At 47.4% G+C, this 15466-nt stretch overlaps 1 protein-coding gene across 3 annotated transcripts in view; it reads left to right on the forward strand.

Annotated features, from left to right (window-relative positions):
• Nucleotides 1-682: 682 nt before the first annotated feature.
• Nucleotides 683-15466, forward strand: part of EVA1A (eva-1 homolog A, regulator of programmed cell death) — a 68661-nt gene continuing 53877 nt past the window's right edge. Inside the window, exon 1 of one of the 3 annotated variants that reach the window (XM_050754321.1) lies at nucleotides 683-770. In XM_050754321.1, the coding sequence (XP_050610278.1) occupies nucleotides 737-770 (34 nt within the window). In that variant the 5' untranslated portion in view covers nucleotides 683-736. Of the gene's footprint in view, nucleotides 771-882; nucleotides 1348-15466 lie in introns of those variants that run through there. The other 2 variants (XM_050754324.1, XM_050754326.1) reach the window with 2 other exon arrangements.

Consider the following 15466-nt stretch of genomic DNA (forward strand, 5'->3'; position numbering starts at 1 on the left):
CCAGAAAGTACTCTGAGGTTCTAGTTATCCACTTGGTCACTGGCTACTCTAGCCAGAGGCCTGGGAGTTATCTCTCTCCTTCATCCTCTCCTCATCTTCTCCCTTTCAAGCCCTTGGGCTTCAGATCTTATCAGTTCCATCCCACTGCTTCTAGCAGCTCCTCTCCTTTCCTAAGGGACTGGCACAACATTCACCCCCGCCTCCCGTTCCCCACCATCACTCACTGCCCTGGCCATGTTCTTTGGTAGACCGCCTCCTGAGGGCTTTCTTATTCCGTCTTCCCTCTGTCCATGCTTTTATTCTGATTCTGTAGAAGACTTTCACTCCGTGACCCATCTCTTAAGAGACCACGGCATCCTGGGACCTGCTCTCTCCCTGCAGTCACCCCCTATGACGATTGTCTAGGAACAGGGTGTCCCTCTGGTTGTTTCTGCGTTTCCATCGCGCAGTTCAGCGCCTATCACTCTCAATAAATACTTGTTGATTTTAACAAACAAGACCCTAATCCTGAAAGAGAAAGGCCAAACACAGGCCTCAGCTGCATTTCTTCCGATAAAAATGAACATTCCTTCGAGATTATGCATCAGGCTTTAACTTCCCACTCAGGAAAAAAAAAAAAAAAAAAAAAAAAAAAAAAAAAAAAAAAAAAAGTTGATCAAATTTAACAAAGTAAGTGGTTATTTCCTGTCTGAGTTCAGTGCCTGAATACAGGCTCAGAGCAGGCGACGGGACAGGAATGAGAGAGGATGGATGCTGGCAGGGGCTTGGAGGTCTGCTTTCAAATCTGGGCTCGTCCCAGCAGGAGGAAAGGCTGGAGGACCGGGATAGGGTGGGGACTGCCGATGGGGAACCTCCCCAGCCCTACAGACAGTCCGCAGCGCGGGGAGGCAGGCGGGAGTTGGGAGCGTGAACTAACTTGGCGCGGAGGGAGGTGCCGCACGCTGCAGCCTTTCAGGTTTCGCGTCTTGCGGGCGCCCACATGGGCCGCTGGCTTGCAGAAGGGGGCGGGGGAGAGGGAGGGCAGGTCCGGAGCCAAGCGGGTGGAGGAGGGGGGAGATCGAAGGAAATGAGACAACCTTTTCCTCCCACTGACTCGGGCTCCTCCAGTTTCTGCGGGGCTTGGCGCCGCCGCCCGTGAGCACCCAGGCCGGGACCCCACGTCCCCAGGCCAGCCCTGACCCCGGCGGCCCCTCCGGCAGGATTCCTTTCCGAGGTGCTAGTGCCGGCCCAAGCCCCGGGCAGCGCTTTGTCGCGTCCGCCCCTCGGTGATCAGCTCCGGGTCCCCCTGCTCGGCCCCGCGCGCCCCGAGCGCAGTCCCCGGAAGTGCGCGCCGGGGCCCCAGCGAAGGTAAGCGGCGCCCGAGAGCGCACCCTGGGCTCTGGGGCGCCGGCATCCCCAGCGGGCTCCGGCTTCTCCGGAGCGCCCTCTTTTCGGAAACACCCAGAGCACTTCTGACCTGAAGCCGCTGCTTTGTTCCCAAGCCCCTGCCCAGGTGTTGCAGGCTGGGTTCCACAAGGAACTCTGCTTCCCAGCGCTTTCCTTTTTGCCTCGTCTTCCTCCCACTTTCCTGTTTCTTCTCTCGCCCCACTGCTTCTTTCTGGATAGAACTCTCAGCTCCCTGCCTCTGCAGCCCAGCTTCGGAGAGCAGGTCGTTCCCAAATCTGGCGCTTCTCTCCTGCGCCTGTGGGAGCTGGGCTGAGCCTGACTGGCTTCGATCCCAAACCTGCAGGGGGCGGACCTGCAGAAAGTGCTGCACCGTGGACTATTTACCTGGTCTGTTTCGGGGGCAGCCAACTCGCCGCGCGCATTTGGCGACCCCCAGGACCCCGAAAGCCGAGTGAATTAAGGAGTGAAAGGCTGTTGGCGCCCCCTAAAGTCCCAGTGGGACGCTCTGCTGGTGGAGGGGGGCGCGCAGACAGTCCACGCCGCTCTATCTGGGGGGTCTGCGTGAGGGTCCCCACTCCTACTATTGAGGAGTAAGGGGAGGTGTTGGCACGCAATACAGAGCGCGTTGGGGCACGGAGGAAATAAGGATGCCCTGGAAGGAGAGGAGTGCCAACCACATCGTGCTGGCTTGCCATGTTGCTTTTATTAACTGCCTGAGTTCTCATAACAAGCCTATGCATAGGGACTCTTACCCCTATTTTACAAACAGGCAAAATAAGATGGGGCCACACAGCTAGCCAGGAAAGGGCCCAGCCAGGATTTGGGTCCTAGCTGGTCTATACCACACACACACTTCAAGTCCAGCCCTACAGAAGATTCCTTTCTTCAGTCTGAGCAAGAACGGTCCCTCCAACCCCCCACCTCCTTGCTCATAGTACAAGGGACCAGATTTTTTTTCCGTTTTGACCTAATACACCTTGATTCTATTCAAACCCAAACTACTTATTTAGTATCTACTGTCCTCTGAGTTCAGCGGCAAGCACTGAGGTTTCACCTTTGAACCTTATTAATTCATCCCCTTCTTGGCATCCGGTCTGTCACAAAATGTGTAATACTGTTCAGAAGGCTGGCTTGAATCTCCTTTCCATAAAGGCAGTCAAGCGCAGTAGCTCAGAGCCTAGGCCCTGGAGTGAGACCACCAGCTTGAATCCTGGCTGGGGCCTTTCTGTACCTTTCTGTAGCTGGATTTCCTCATCTGTAAAGCAGGATGCTAGGGCTTATTAAAGTAATGGTTTTCAACTGGAATTTTGATTTTACTTCCCAAGTGACATCTAGCAATGTCTGGAGACATATTTGGCTGTCATCATGTAAGTAGAAGAGGATCTCATTCATCTGGTGGGTAGAGGCCAGGGATGCTGCCAAATATCCTGTATTGCACAAGACATCTTCCCTCTCCCCCACTCTGCTTCCAGGGTTTAAGAATCATCTAGCCTAAAATGTTAACAGTGCTGAGGTTGAGAAGCCCAGGTTTAATGTGTCACTTCATGAAGAGTGCCATTATTTCCAGCTCTCATCCTTTTATCTGCTCTAGTTTGGCTGATTATACCAGTCTTTGTCCCTGTCTTTCCCTCCCTTCCAGTGCCAGAATTCTGTTGCCAAATCCACAGCAGGTCATGCTGCTATCTTGCCTTAATACCCTTGTTGGTTCCCCATTGCTAACAGAAGGGATGGGAATTGGGAATCTGCAGGTGTTTTACAAGCACTGAAGGTAATTCCTCTGCATCTTAAAGTTTGACAATCACTGTCTTTACAGAATAAAATGTAAACCCCGACCTTGTACATATGGCTCTTCACAATTGGCCTCACCTTATGCCACTTCCTCTATGTTTCTGACATTCCCTCAACCCACTATTCTTTTGGTATTCTAGGTCCTGACTTTTTGGAATGCCCTTCTTCCTCCTTGGCTGGCAATCAGTCTTTGAGACTAGAAGTCAAGTTTCCTTTTGGGTGAAGCATCATTCTTCAGTTCCTACAGACAATTTTGTTGCTCTCTGCCCTACCCCAGGTTGCGGGGAAGCCTCAGCCTCAGCCTCCCCTCTCCCCTCCCCTGTCCTGCCTTTTTTTTTTTTTTTTTTTTTTAAATATATCTCTCTTGTAGTATTTTGTTTATCTCTCCCCTAGTCTTACATACTTAGAATCTAACTCAGTACCGTTCATGCTCATGATGATGGCTAAGCTTTCAGGCTTTGGAGTCAGGCTTCTTGAGTTCAAATCTCAGTTCTGCCACTTATTAACTCTGTTAAAAGTTAATTACTTGACCTTGGTCAAGTTGACTCAGTCTCGCAAAGCCTTCTTGGTAAGAAGAAATAGCATACCTTCTCTGCAGACTAGTATGACTAACTAATGGAATAATAATCATTCATCTTAATACTGAGTGCCTACCTAATTGCAGGACATGGTTCAAGTTCAGCATTTTATACGTTTTTACTCATTTAAACCCTGTAATGTCCTTTACAGTTACTACTGGTATTGCCCTATTTTCCAGACAAAGAAACAGAGGCACAGAGAGGCTAAGCAGTTTGCCCAGAGTGATGGAGCTAATGAGTGGTAGGGCCAAGATTCACACAGACATCTGGATTTCAAAACACATACTCTTCACACTATGCAGGTAAAGGGCTTAGCCCAGTGCTTGGCATATAGTAAGTGCTCAGTTAATGTGAGATAAGGTTTGTTAAGTGCATTAATGAGAGCCTAAGTCCACTGGGTTTTCCACCTGCATCATGCTTGTGATTTAAGACTATGCCATTCTTCTTACAACTCTTGTTCCTTTCCTTGCCTCCTTGCTTTGCCCCAAGCCACAGAGGGCAGGACATTGGGGTTACTTCCCAGCACCACTGATCTTTATGCTAAATTGAGCCTAAGTGTACATAGTCAGGGCTAGAAGAGCATTAACTTTTTTTGGGATGGGGGAATGGAGTCAACACACACCTGCCTAGAGGACAGAGGTGCACACTTGGGGTCAAAAACTCCGTGACCCCAGCTTTGTCCTTACCAAGCATGTGCCCTTTGCAGTGTGCACCTAGCATGTAAATATTGATGAAACCAATTGATGAATGAGGGATGGATGAATAAATGCCACCAGCTCAATCTCCCACATTATACTTGATCAGATGCGAAGTACACCTTCTCTCCACGTATTGTAAGGCTCATTTATCCATTGAAGGTAAAACTGGCTAAGGGAATTTAATAACCCATATTATTAAATATTAAATTCTCTGTTGGAGAAGCAGATTTGGAGAAGCAGAAAACATTCACTGACCCTCTGGGTAAGTTGTGTTTTACGCTGGATACTTGGTTACAACTGATCACTAAACTAACTTGGAATCTTTTATTGCTTCTAATGCAGCCTTGGCTTTTAAAGCCGAGCCCACTCCTTGCTAGTCCCTGGGCCACTTGCTCTGTGGGCTAGACTGCCTTACACAAAGACCTGCACATTTGTGTACTCTGGCTTCTTCCACAGCTGTCCTGCACAGCTGTAATCCCCCTGAGTTTGCTTGTTTTGGCAGGTCGTCTCCAAAACTTCAGCGGGATGAGGTCACCTGGCGCGTGTAAAGCCTTGTGGGTTTTTTAGGGGCCAGGGAAACACTCTAGTAAGTGCTGCTTTTGAGGGTTGAGTAGGGTGAGAACTTTCCTGTCCATTGACATCCAAGACTCTTCAGATCCCCACGGCGGGGTCCTCAAACCCCTTGGCTGGTCCCTGGCCTGTTAGGAACAGGCCATCGCCTGAGCTCCGGAGGCCTCCTGTCAGATCAGCAGCTGCATTAGATTCTCTAGGAGCGTGAACCCTATTGCAAACTGCATGTGTGAAGGATCTAGGTTGTGCACTCCTTATGAGAATCTAATGTTTGATGATCTGAGGTGGAACAGTTTCATCCTGAAACCATCTCCCCCTATCCGTGGAAAAATTGTCTTCTAGGAAACTGGTCCCTGGAACCAAAAAGGTTGGGAACCACTGCCCTATAGCACTGCCTTCCCTTTCCCACACCATACTCATACTGTCTCCTGGCATCATCCCCTCTCCTAGGTCACTAGCTGACTGACCTGAGAAACAAATTCCTTTAGGATATGAATGACTTGAGTAAAAGTGCGACCCAAGATGTTTGGGCATCCCTTGTATTTATACTGAGGCTTTTATAGCTTGGCACAGAAGATAAACTAGCCCAGGGTAGAAATGTCAGGCTTGGTGCCAGGTCTTGAGGCCTCTGCTGTCACATCTTGTTGGCTGCCACTTTGGGTAGCACCTCTTAACTGACCTGTGGCAGACTTTCTGATGAAGCTGGCCCCTGCTTTGTGTGTCTAGTTCTAGGGAGATACACTTTGCCCTGTTTACATCTTGCGCTGTATTCTCTGTGAAATGCACTGTGTTGTTTGACTCTGCGTGAAACCCTGTTTAGTGCTGTAAAGGGCATTTGGTGTCAGACTAGAGTGGTGGCAGGATCTTGAGGTATTAGTGTGGACTTGGAATACACGCGCAATAAGTAGCTCTGTGCAGGTGCTGGAGACACAAAGATGAAAAAGACCTGGTTTGTACCATCAAGATTGCAGTCCATGACATATGTTGGCCATGTGAATAGATCATCAGAGTGTGTTATATAGAATAAGATATCTGAGCAGAGAATTGGGAGCTCAAAGGAACCAGCGCCATCTCTGCTAGAAGAGTCAGGAAAGGCATCAGGAAGAAGATGTGTGAGCTCGGCCTTAACATGTAAGCGGGAGCTTGGTGGGTTTGAAGGGACTGGTGATTAAAGAGCATTACAAATAGGAAACAGCATGTGTAAGAGTCAAGAAAGGGCCTGGAAGACATGTAGGCATATGGTGGGGGCTGGGGGGCAGAGATGGGCCTGGGGAAGTGGCTTTGACATTTGACCAGTCCAGGAGTCTGTCTCTGTACTGTTTTGAGACAATGGAGTGGGCATTTAAAGCTCAGGTGTGCTGAGCTCTTTGAATAGTGGCTCTGCCTCTTATCTCTGCTGGCCTTGTTTCGTCCTGGGGCAGTGGGACCAGAGCCCACGGGTCAGGGAGGGACACTGTCTCTAGTAAGCAAAGAAATCACATCAAAAACAAAACTGAGCTGGGAGGTTGTGGATAGTTGTTTTGTTTTCTTTTCAAAGCCCTAGCTGATGAGCTATGTGAGTGGCCCCTCCAGAGTCTGGGTTTTACCTTTAGAGCATTCAAAAGTCTGCATGAATTGCTAAGCAATTGCTAAATTTCTCCAGACTTAGAAAGGGATGGGGAAACAGAGGGAAGGAAGGGGGGAGGCAGTGGGGACAGAGAGGGAGAGAGAGAGAGAGAGAGAGAGAGAGAGAGAGAGAGAGATTGAGTTTTGATGCTAAAGTTTGTTTCATATAAAATCCAACCTGGGATCCAGCAGATCAACAGCTATTAGGATTGACACATTTCCTGGGAATTGCATTCCAATTTGCAGTCTTTCTTTGAGCCCAAAGCCTTTTGCATGTGCTGATTGCATTGTGCTCCCCACAGAGGACGGGTGCATGTGCTTATTGATTAGACAATTGATATAGGTCCTTTTATAGGTTATCCCCAGGCTTTACTCATTTATTCACCACTTAGTGACCCCCTGGCACATAGGAGGCACTTAGTAAGTGATAGATGAGTGAATGAATGCTCTAGCATGGAATTCCCATTCCTGGACCTCAAGATGCTCATGGTCTGAAGGAAGAGATAGACAAGAAAACAGACAACACAGTATGGTGGATTAGTGCCATGACAGAGAAGATGTAAGTACAGAAGAAGACTCAGTCCAGCCAGTGATCAGGGATTAGAGACAGGGAGAAGAATGCTGTCTTCTGGGGACCATCCTTCCTCCAGGGAAGTGGTCCCAGGAGTGGTTCCTAGAGATCAATTATAACCTGGGGTGGGTGCCAGGCACTGTGCTGGGGGCTTTAGCTGCCTTTATTGCATGGATCCTGACAAACACCCTCTGAGGTCTGTATTAGAGGAGGAGTCAGGGTCACACCCACAACTAAAAGGCAGAGCCAGGATCAGGTCCAGGGCACCAAACTCTGAGCCCTTTATCCCGCTCCAGATAGTCTCCAGAGAGCTGTTATCATCAAAGATACTTTTAGAAAATCTGTTTTCGAAAAAGGGGGTGAAAGAGTATGGGCCACTGTGGTTGGGATAGGAATAGCCATTTCCTCCCCACTTTCCCCCTTTCCTTCTCCCCAGCCTGGCATCTGAGGCTGTGCCTGGGGGAAGTGAGACGCTCTTTGTTCTGGGGTTCACAAACTCTCTTCCACCTCTTGCCCTGTCTTTGATCACTAAGGCAGCCTGCACTTTGCCCTCCATGGTGAGAGGAGGGGGAAATGCTGCTTAGTAGAGAAGCAACCATAAACTTGCAAGGAAAAGAAGACTTTTTACAAAACACCTGCTGTAATTTAAGCCTCTCCCCTTTTGCCCTGCCCCCTCCTGCCCTTGTCATTCAGATGGGGCCGGCGGTAGCTGCAGGGAACAGACTTCAGGGGATCTTGTTTCTGCAAGGGGACTTCGATCAAAAGGGCTGCCTAAAGCTGTCTTTCTCTGGGCACCTCCACAAACATGCTCATCTTGTCAAGACAAGACAGGCCATGGCGGCCCATGGGAGGAGGCGGATAGGTCCTCTTACTGGAAGAAGGGTGCATTTCTTTCCTGAGTTCCCCCATCCTGAGTGCCACTTGGCCGAGCAACCTCTGACAGTGGCATCCTTCTTTGCTGCACTGAGATGTGGCTGTGAACCTGAGAGCAGGCAGAATGAGCACTAGAAGAGAGTCAGCAATGCCATTTACTTGCTGTGAGGCCTCGGTCCCTTAATCTCCTAATGGGTCAGTCACACAGGGCAGGAATGGTTAGCCTGGGCATTCGCCAGTGTTAGACCCTGCTGCATGTCAAACGCAGGGTGTACTGCAGGATCTCGTGGAACTTCAGAAGACAATGACTCAGACATTTAGTCTGAAAAAGACACACATGAAAGTAAAAGTGTCCCTTTGGGTGTGCTCATGTGTTCACAGAGACAGCTTGGTGACCTTGGTGTGTCTGCTCAGCTCAAGCTGTCAACACTTACTGACACCCTCGTGTGCCAGGCACAGTTCCAGGCCTTGGAAGCAGAGATGGACAAGATACTCTTTGTGCCCAAGGAGCTCAGCAATCCAGTGTGGAGACAGACAAGGGAATCAGAGATAGTAATGCAATGTTTTGCTGTCCATCTCTCATTACAGTAAGTTCTCTGAAAGCAGGACATATGTCTTGTTGATTCCCAAATCACCAGAGCCTACTGTAAACTCTGGCATATGGTAGATGCTCAGTCAATGAATGTTGTACTACCCTAAAGTGCCATACTAGAGGCAATCACAGGGTGCTACATGCACCCACAGGAGGGACACCTAAACTCAGCTTGGAGAGCAGGTGAGTCCAAGACAACATGCATCGAAGAGGCTGAGATGGAGCATCCAGACTGATGAGAGGAGAAGTGGAGCCTAGGCAGATGGGCCGGTGAGAAGTCCGGCATGTCCAGGTGAGCAGGCCAGGGCTGTTTGAAGAAGGGAAGGCAGATAGGCATGGCTGGGGACAAAGGAAGTCAATCTGTGAAGGGGCAAGGTAACCACATCTGAATTTACTAGAGAATTGGAATTTTACTTTGAAAATTCCAAAATAGTGGGGAGCTACTGCAGGATTTCACACGGAGGAGAGACTGGGTCAAAGTTTTTTTCTAATACTGTTCTGGCAATAGAGTAAATATTGGAGAATAATAATATGAGTGGCAAGAAGACCAGTTAGCATGTTATTGCAGTTTAGGGGATGAAAAAGCCTGGGATTTGGAGTCAGATACATCTCAGCCTCCTTCCTAGCCACACTCCCTGTAACTTGGGCTGTTTAGCAAATGTCTCTGAGCCTCTGTCTTATCTGAAAACAGCAGACTCTACTTCCTCCCTTATGGGTGACATGCATAGCAGTCAGGGTTACATACAATGAAGTATGTGAAATGTCTACTACAGTGGTTTATTTGTAATTGGCATGTCATACTAGTGGCCAGTATTATTTTTAATATTATTGTGACTTAGTACCATCTAGGTGAGAAATAATGAGGTCCTAATAAGACACTGGTAATTAGGGTAGAGAATTGGACAGACTTAAGAAAGCCTTTGGCAATAAAGTTGGCATGACTTGGTGACTGACTGAACGGGGGAGTAAGGGAGGGGCAGGAGTCTAGGATGATTCTGACATTTTGGCCTGGCAGCCAGTGGGAAGGATAGTGGGGCTATTCATTAGGAGAGAGAAGGGACGGGGAGGAGGGAGCAGCATTTATAGGAAGGATGATGAACTCAGTTTCAGATATGCTGAGTTTGAAGTATTATGATAGTCTGGGAGAGATGGCTAGTGGGCAGATGTTTTCTAGGTTTGACATTCAGGAGAAGAGTCTTCAAGATTTACAAGAAAGCTAACTTTTTTTTTTAAGAGACAGAGTCTCACTTTGTGACCAGGCCGGCATGCAGCAGCACAATCATAGCTCACTGCAGTCTTGAACTTGAACCCCTGGGCTCAGGCAATCCTCCTGATTCAGCCTCCTGAGTAGCTGGCACTACAGTCATATGCCACCATGTCCAGCTAATTTGTAAAACTTTTTATAGAGCAGGGTCTCACTATGTTGACCAGGCTGGTTTTGAACTCCTGGCCTCAAGTGATCCTCCTGCCTCAGTCCCCCAAAGTGCTAGAATTACAGGTGTGAGCTGCTGTGCCTGGCCCACAAGCAAACTTTAACCAAAGTAGTGAAGTCATGGTGTGGATCAGTTGGTTACGGAGGGTTATGGAGTATAGCAAGAGGAATTACAATAGCTTATGTTTATTGAGTGTGTACTGTATGTTCTAAACACTTTATGTGTATTAATCCTCTCAACAACCATTGTTAGGAAGTACTACTATTATTTTACCTATATTACAGCTGAGTAAACCTAGGCACAGAGATGGTAAGTAATTTGCCCAAGGTCACATAGCTATAAGTCATGGACCTAGGATTTTAAGTCAGCTATCAGGATGCCAGTCCTGTGCCAGATTGCTTCTGAGAATGGCGGTACTAGGGCACAACACTGACCTCAGGGAAGGAAGGAGAGGATCCAGTGAAGTCAACAGGGAAGGGGATGTGCAGAAAGGCAGGAGGAAATGGGAGACTGGGATGTGGAAGAGGAGAGTTTCCAGGAGAGGGGAATCAACAGCTTCAAATGACATGGAAGAACGAGAGATCTGAAATGTCCATGGATTTGGAAATTCCGAAGCTATTGATGACTTGGTGAGGGGATTCTAACAGATGAGGAGAGCTGATGAACAAATGTGAGGTGAGGAAGCGGACATACCAAACTTTAGCAATTATTTTTAGAAGTTTGGCTATAAAAGTAACAAGAGAGAAAAGACAGCAGCTAGAGGTATTAGGTAGAGACAGTGTTTTAAAGATGGAAAAGACCAGCACTTTTTTTTTTTTTTTTTTTTTTTTTTTTAGACAGAGTCTTGCTCTGCCACCCAGGCTGGAGTACAGTGGCGCAATCTTGGCTCATTGCAACCTCTGCCTCCTGGGTTCAAGTGATTCTCCTGCCTCAGCTTCCCAAGTAGCTGGGATTACAGACACACGCTACTATGCCTGGCTAATTTTTTGTATTTTTAGTAAAGACAGGGTTTCACCATGCTGGTCAGGCTGGTCTTGAACTCCTGACCTCGTGATCTGCCCACCTCGGCCTCCCAAAGTTCTGGGATAACCGGCGTGAGCCACCGCGCCTATTCAACCAGCACATGTTATAGAGTGGCCACAAATGGACTATGCATGCTGGGAGAGGTGTCTCCATCTTCACTTTTTTCCGCACAGATTTCTAATATTTCTCTTCATATTCTGGATGGCTTCCATGTTGATAGTTGGATATCATTATAGAAATTCTGGATAGGTGTTTCAGGTCTTTAGCTTTTATTAGGTGGAGCAGAGAAAATTTCTTTCACAATGCCCAGTGGTGAGCATTAACAACTCACTTATTGTTAAGTCCAGACCATGTCAAATTCAGGTGCATTCAGTATATCATCCACTGAATTTGCCTCAACGTATTCTCCAAGAGAGCATGATGTGCTGAAGCTCCACTTCAGGCATGGGGAATTGGCATCTGCTGTGTAGATACCTGGAGGTAAGGATGGCAGCAGCACCAAGGTTTCAGGAGGAAGGAAGAGGACCTAGAGCATAGTGGGGTTGTGGGGAGGAGACACCAGCTTTGGACTGGAGAAGAGATACCTGCTTCTCTGAGCAACGGGAAAAGTAGTTGGAGATGAAGACGAATATATAAGAGGAGACAGAGTTGTTTAGATCTTGTAGGAAATGAAAGGCCCGTTATGAGATTTACCGGAGTGACAACCCTCTGCTTGGAATGACCCTAGAGGATTTGACCACTGCCATTTAAGGTCTTAATAATGGAAAAATACGGGCATTTCCTATGAATTCTTTGTTAGCAGGCTTAGAGGTTGCGTCCCAGAGCCTCCCAGAAGCCATCCCAGAAGATGTTTTTATCTAGGGGCAAAGACAATCTCTGTTTTCATACTTAAGATTCTTTTGTTCAGACCAGAGGCAGATACCATAGAGGGTTAAAAGCTTGACTTAAACAAGAAATTCAGCTTTGCCTTGGTTCATGTTCATGGTGCTGACATCCCTGAGGCTCAGAGCTGGAATTAGGGTTTGGCTGCCAACTTCATATATTTGCCTTGGTTGAAATGGCATCTTTGCTCTTCTTGGAAACATCTCAGTGAAATGCACACACTTTCACAGAGGGCCTTTATGGAAAGGGCTCTCCCAAAGGGCACCATCGTGAATCCAAAAGGTCACACGGGAAATGGCCTTGGGATATTTTTCTTTCCCCACACAAAGCAGCAGCTCAGCTGAATTATTTGCTTGATCTTGAGCCTTCAGGTGTCAGGAAAAGTAAACAGTGCATCATTCAAGCGTCACATTTCCAGCTTGAACGTTCCCTGGAGGACAGCTTGAAGGTACTGGAGGACACTGTAGGAGGCAAGGAAGGATCAAACCTGCCAGACCCCTCCCCACTCTCCTCCCAGCCAGGTCTCTCACCTGGATGTGGGCATGTGCAGGGTCCCTTTGGCTGGGTGTGGGTGTGATGGACACACAGGGCACTCTCCTTAGGGACCTCTTTCTTCCCTTGGAGAGAAGAAGCTACAGGTATTCTGCCCCACTTTTCCTCAGTAGACAAGGAGTGGCGGAAGTACTTCCCCAGGAAGGTGTAGCTGGGATGCTGTATGACGCCACACAAGTGTGGTTCAGTGAAGTTACATAATCCCGTACTTGGCTTTATTCCTATTCCACAGGGTCTGAATTTTCTGTCATGAAAAAGGCCTATGTACACATTCCACACCGATTCCCACAAATGAGTGCACAGGGCTGTATACATGCGTCAGGTATCTACATCTAAGCTGTCAGTGGTGCTTCTGCCCATCCAATCTTCTGGATTGTGGCAAGGTGCAAAAGGGTTTGGAAGGCAGTACCATGTATGCCCATAAAGCAACAGCTATGGTACCTTAGATTCTCTTTCACCTGCATTTGATTTATTAGTAAAAAAAAAAAAAATATATATATATATATATACACACACACACACACACACACACATATATATATATATATAGTTTGCGTTTAGCCAATCATCAGTTCATTTAATAATTTGAACAACTATATGGCTGGCTCCAGGCTAGGTGATGGTAAAGTGATGGTGATTCTGACAGTCTTAGTTCCTGCCTTCTCGGGGCTCACAGTTATTAGGGGATGGGCATTTAAGACATAAATAGACAGATAAAATACATGATGATTACAAACTGGTAACTGCTATCCTGGACAAGAACAGTGTGCTCCAGGAGGAAATGAGAGGCTTAGGTTGGGGGTGTCCAGCAAAGGAGAAAGATCTGTAGACCCATATTCACTCTCTACAACATGCTGTCTATTGAAGGGATGTCACAGTGTGCTAAGGGAGTTCTAAGGAAGGAGTGCCTGACCCTTGAATAGGGCTGGAAGGCTTCAGAGGGAAGGGACATTTAAAAATAATCTTGAAGAATACGTGAAATTTTTTCATGCGGAAAGGGAGTAGAGATGTTACAGGTGGAAGCAACACGTGGTGTTTGGGGGGACTCTTAATCAGCAAGAGTGGGACATAGGGGAGTGGCAAGAAATGAGCCAGGAGGCCAGGCAGGGTGACTCATGCCTATGATCTCAGCACTGTGGGAGGTCGAGGCAGGCAGATAGCGTGAGCCCAGGAGTTCAACACCAGCCAGGCCAACATGGCAAAACCTCATCTCTACTAAAAGCACAAAAAAATTAGCCAGGCATGGTGGTGTGAGCCTGTAATTCTAGCTGTTTGGGAGGCTGAGGTGGGAGAATTGCTTGAGCACAGGAAGTGGAGCTGGCGGTGAGCCAAGATGGTGCTTCTGCATTGTAGCCTGAGCGACAGAATGAGACCTGTCTCAAAAAATAAATAAAAGAGAAATGAGCCGGGAAGGACAGGCAAGGGCCAACTACTCAATGTAGGTTTTGTATAAGAAGCAAGTCACTGAAGGGAATGGCAAGTTACCAAGGGCCTGGCACACTTTTTCTGTAAAGGATCAGATAGTCGGTATTCTAAGCTTTGTGGACCTACAGTGTGTCAGAGCTACTCAGCTCTGCCACTATAGTGCAAAAGCAGCCACAGACAATATGCAAATGAGTGTGGCTATGTGATAATAAAACTTTATAAACAAAAACAGGCAGTGGGCTGGATTTACCCATGAGCAGCAGTTTACCAGCCCCTGCTCTAGAGTGATAATTCTGGTGGGTGACTCTGTGAATGCTGCACTGGAGGATGGGGAGAGAATGGAGGTAGGGAGCCAGTTAGGAGCTATTGCTTTAATTCAGGGAACTTAAGGAAGGGACGATGGGGAGAAATGGTTTGTGGTGTGCTCCAAAGTAAAAATGACAGGACTGCAGACCAATTTGATGAGAACATGTCTAGTTGTTTCTTTTATGCTCAGTGGACTGATTCTTCCAGAGAAGGAAAAAAATATCTTGGGTATTCTGGGTGTGTGACTCAGAATCATGCGCACATCTGGGAGGTCACCTGCTGGTCACTAGACATCATGCTTGGTACATTACATAGATTATCTCCTTGTTAAGCATAATTCTTAAGAATTCTTTATAATGTTAAGTTGTATTTCCTATTTCAAACTGAAGTTTGAAAATTGCAAGTCATTCGCCTAAAGCCATATAGCTGGTAAATGGAGCTAAGATTTAACCAGGTCTGGTGTCAAAGCCTGTACCATTCCTGAGATGCAGAATCTTTTCCCCTCACCCAGTAGGTGCCAAGAAGCCCCATCCATGAGACTGTGCAGCTCCCTTCTTTTCCCTCTGTTTCTTCTAAGACCCATCCAGCAAGGAGGACAAGGGAATGCACGTAGGGAAGACAAATACCAAAGTCGACTGCAAGTGTTAATCTGTTTTAACTGCCAAACTATATGCATTTCCTAGGGTTCCTATAATAAAATATCACAAAGTGGGTGGCTTAGAATAATAGAAATGTATCGTCTCATGGTTCTGGAGGCCAGAAGGCCAAAATCAAGATGTCAGCAGGGCCACGCCCTCTCTGAAGGCTCTAGGGAAAGATCTGTCTGAGGCTTCTCCCATGGTTTCTGGTAACCTTAAGTGTTTTTTTGCCTATTGATGGCTGTCTTCTGTGTCTTTTCACATCATCTTTGCTGTTTGTGTGTCTGTGATCAAATTTCCTTTTTATAAGAACACCAGTTCTATTGGGTTGAGGCCTGCCTTAATGCCTTTGTCTTAATTTGATTAAATCTGTAAAGACCCTATTTCCAAATAAGGACACATTTTGAGGTGTTGGAAGTTAGGAGTTCCCCATATTTTTAGGGGGAAAGACACAATTCACCCCCTAACATGACCCTTTCCCAAGAAGAATTCAGGAGCTTCCTCTGACCAAGGTCCCTGAGTGGATCTCAATCCAGTTCCTTCTCC

Source organism: Macaca thibetana, chromosome 13 (genome assembly GCF_024542745.1).
Source record: "Macaca thibetana thibetana isolate TM-01 chromosome 13, ASM2454274v1, whole genome shotgun sequence".
Lineage (NCBI taxonomy): Eukaryota > Metazoa > Chordata > Mammalia > Primates > Cercopithecidae > Macaca > Macaca thibetana.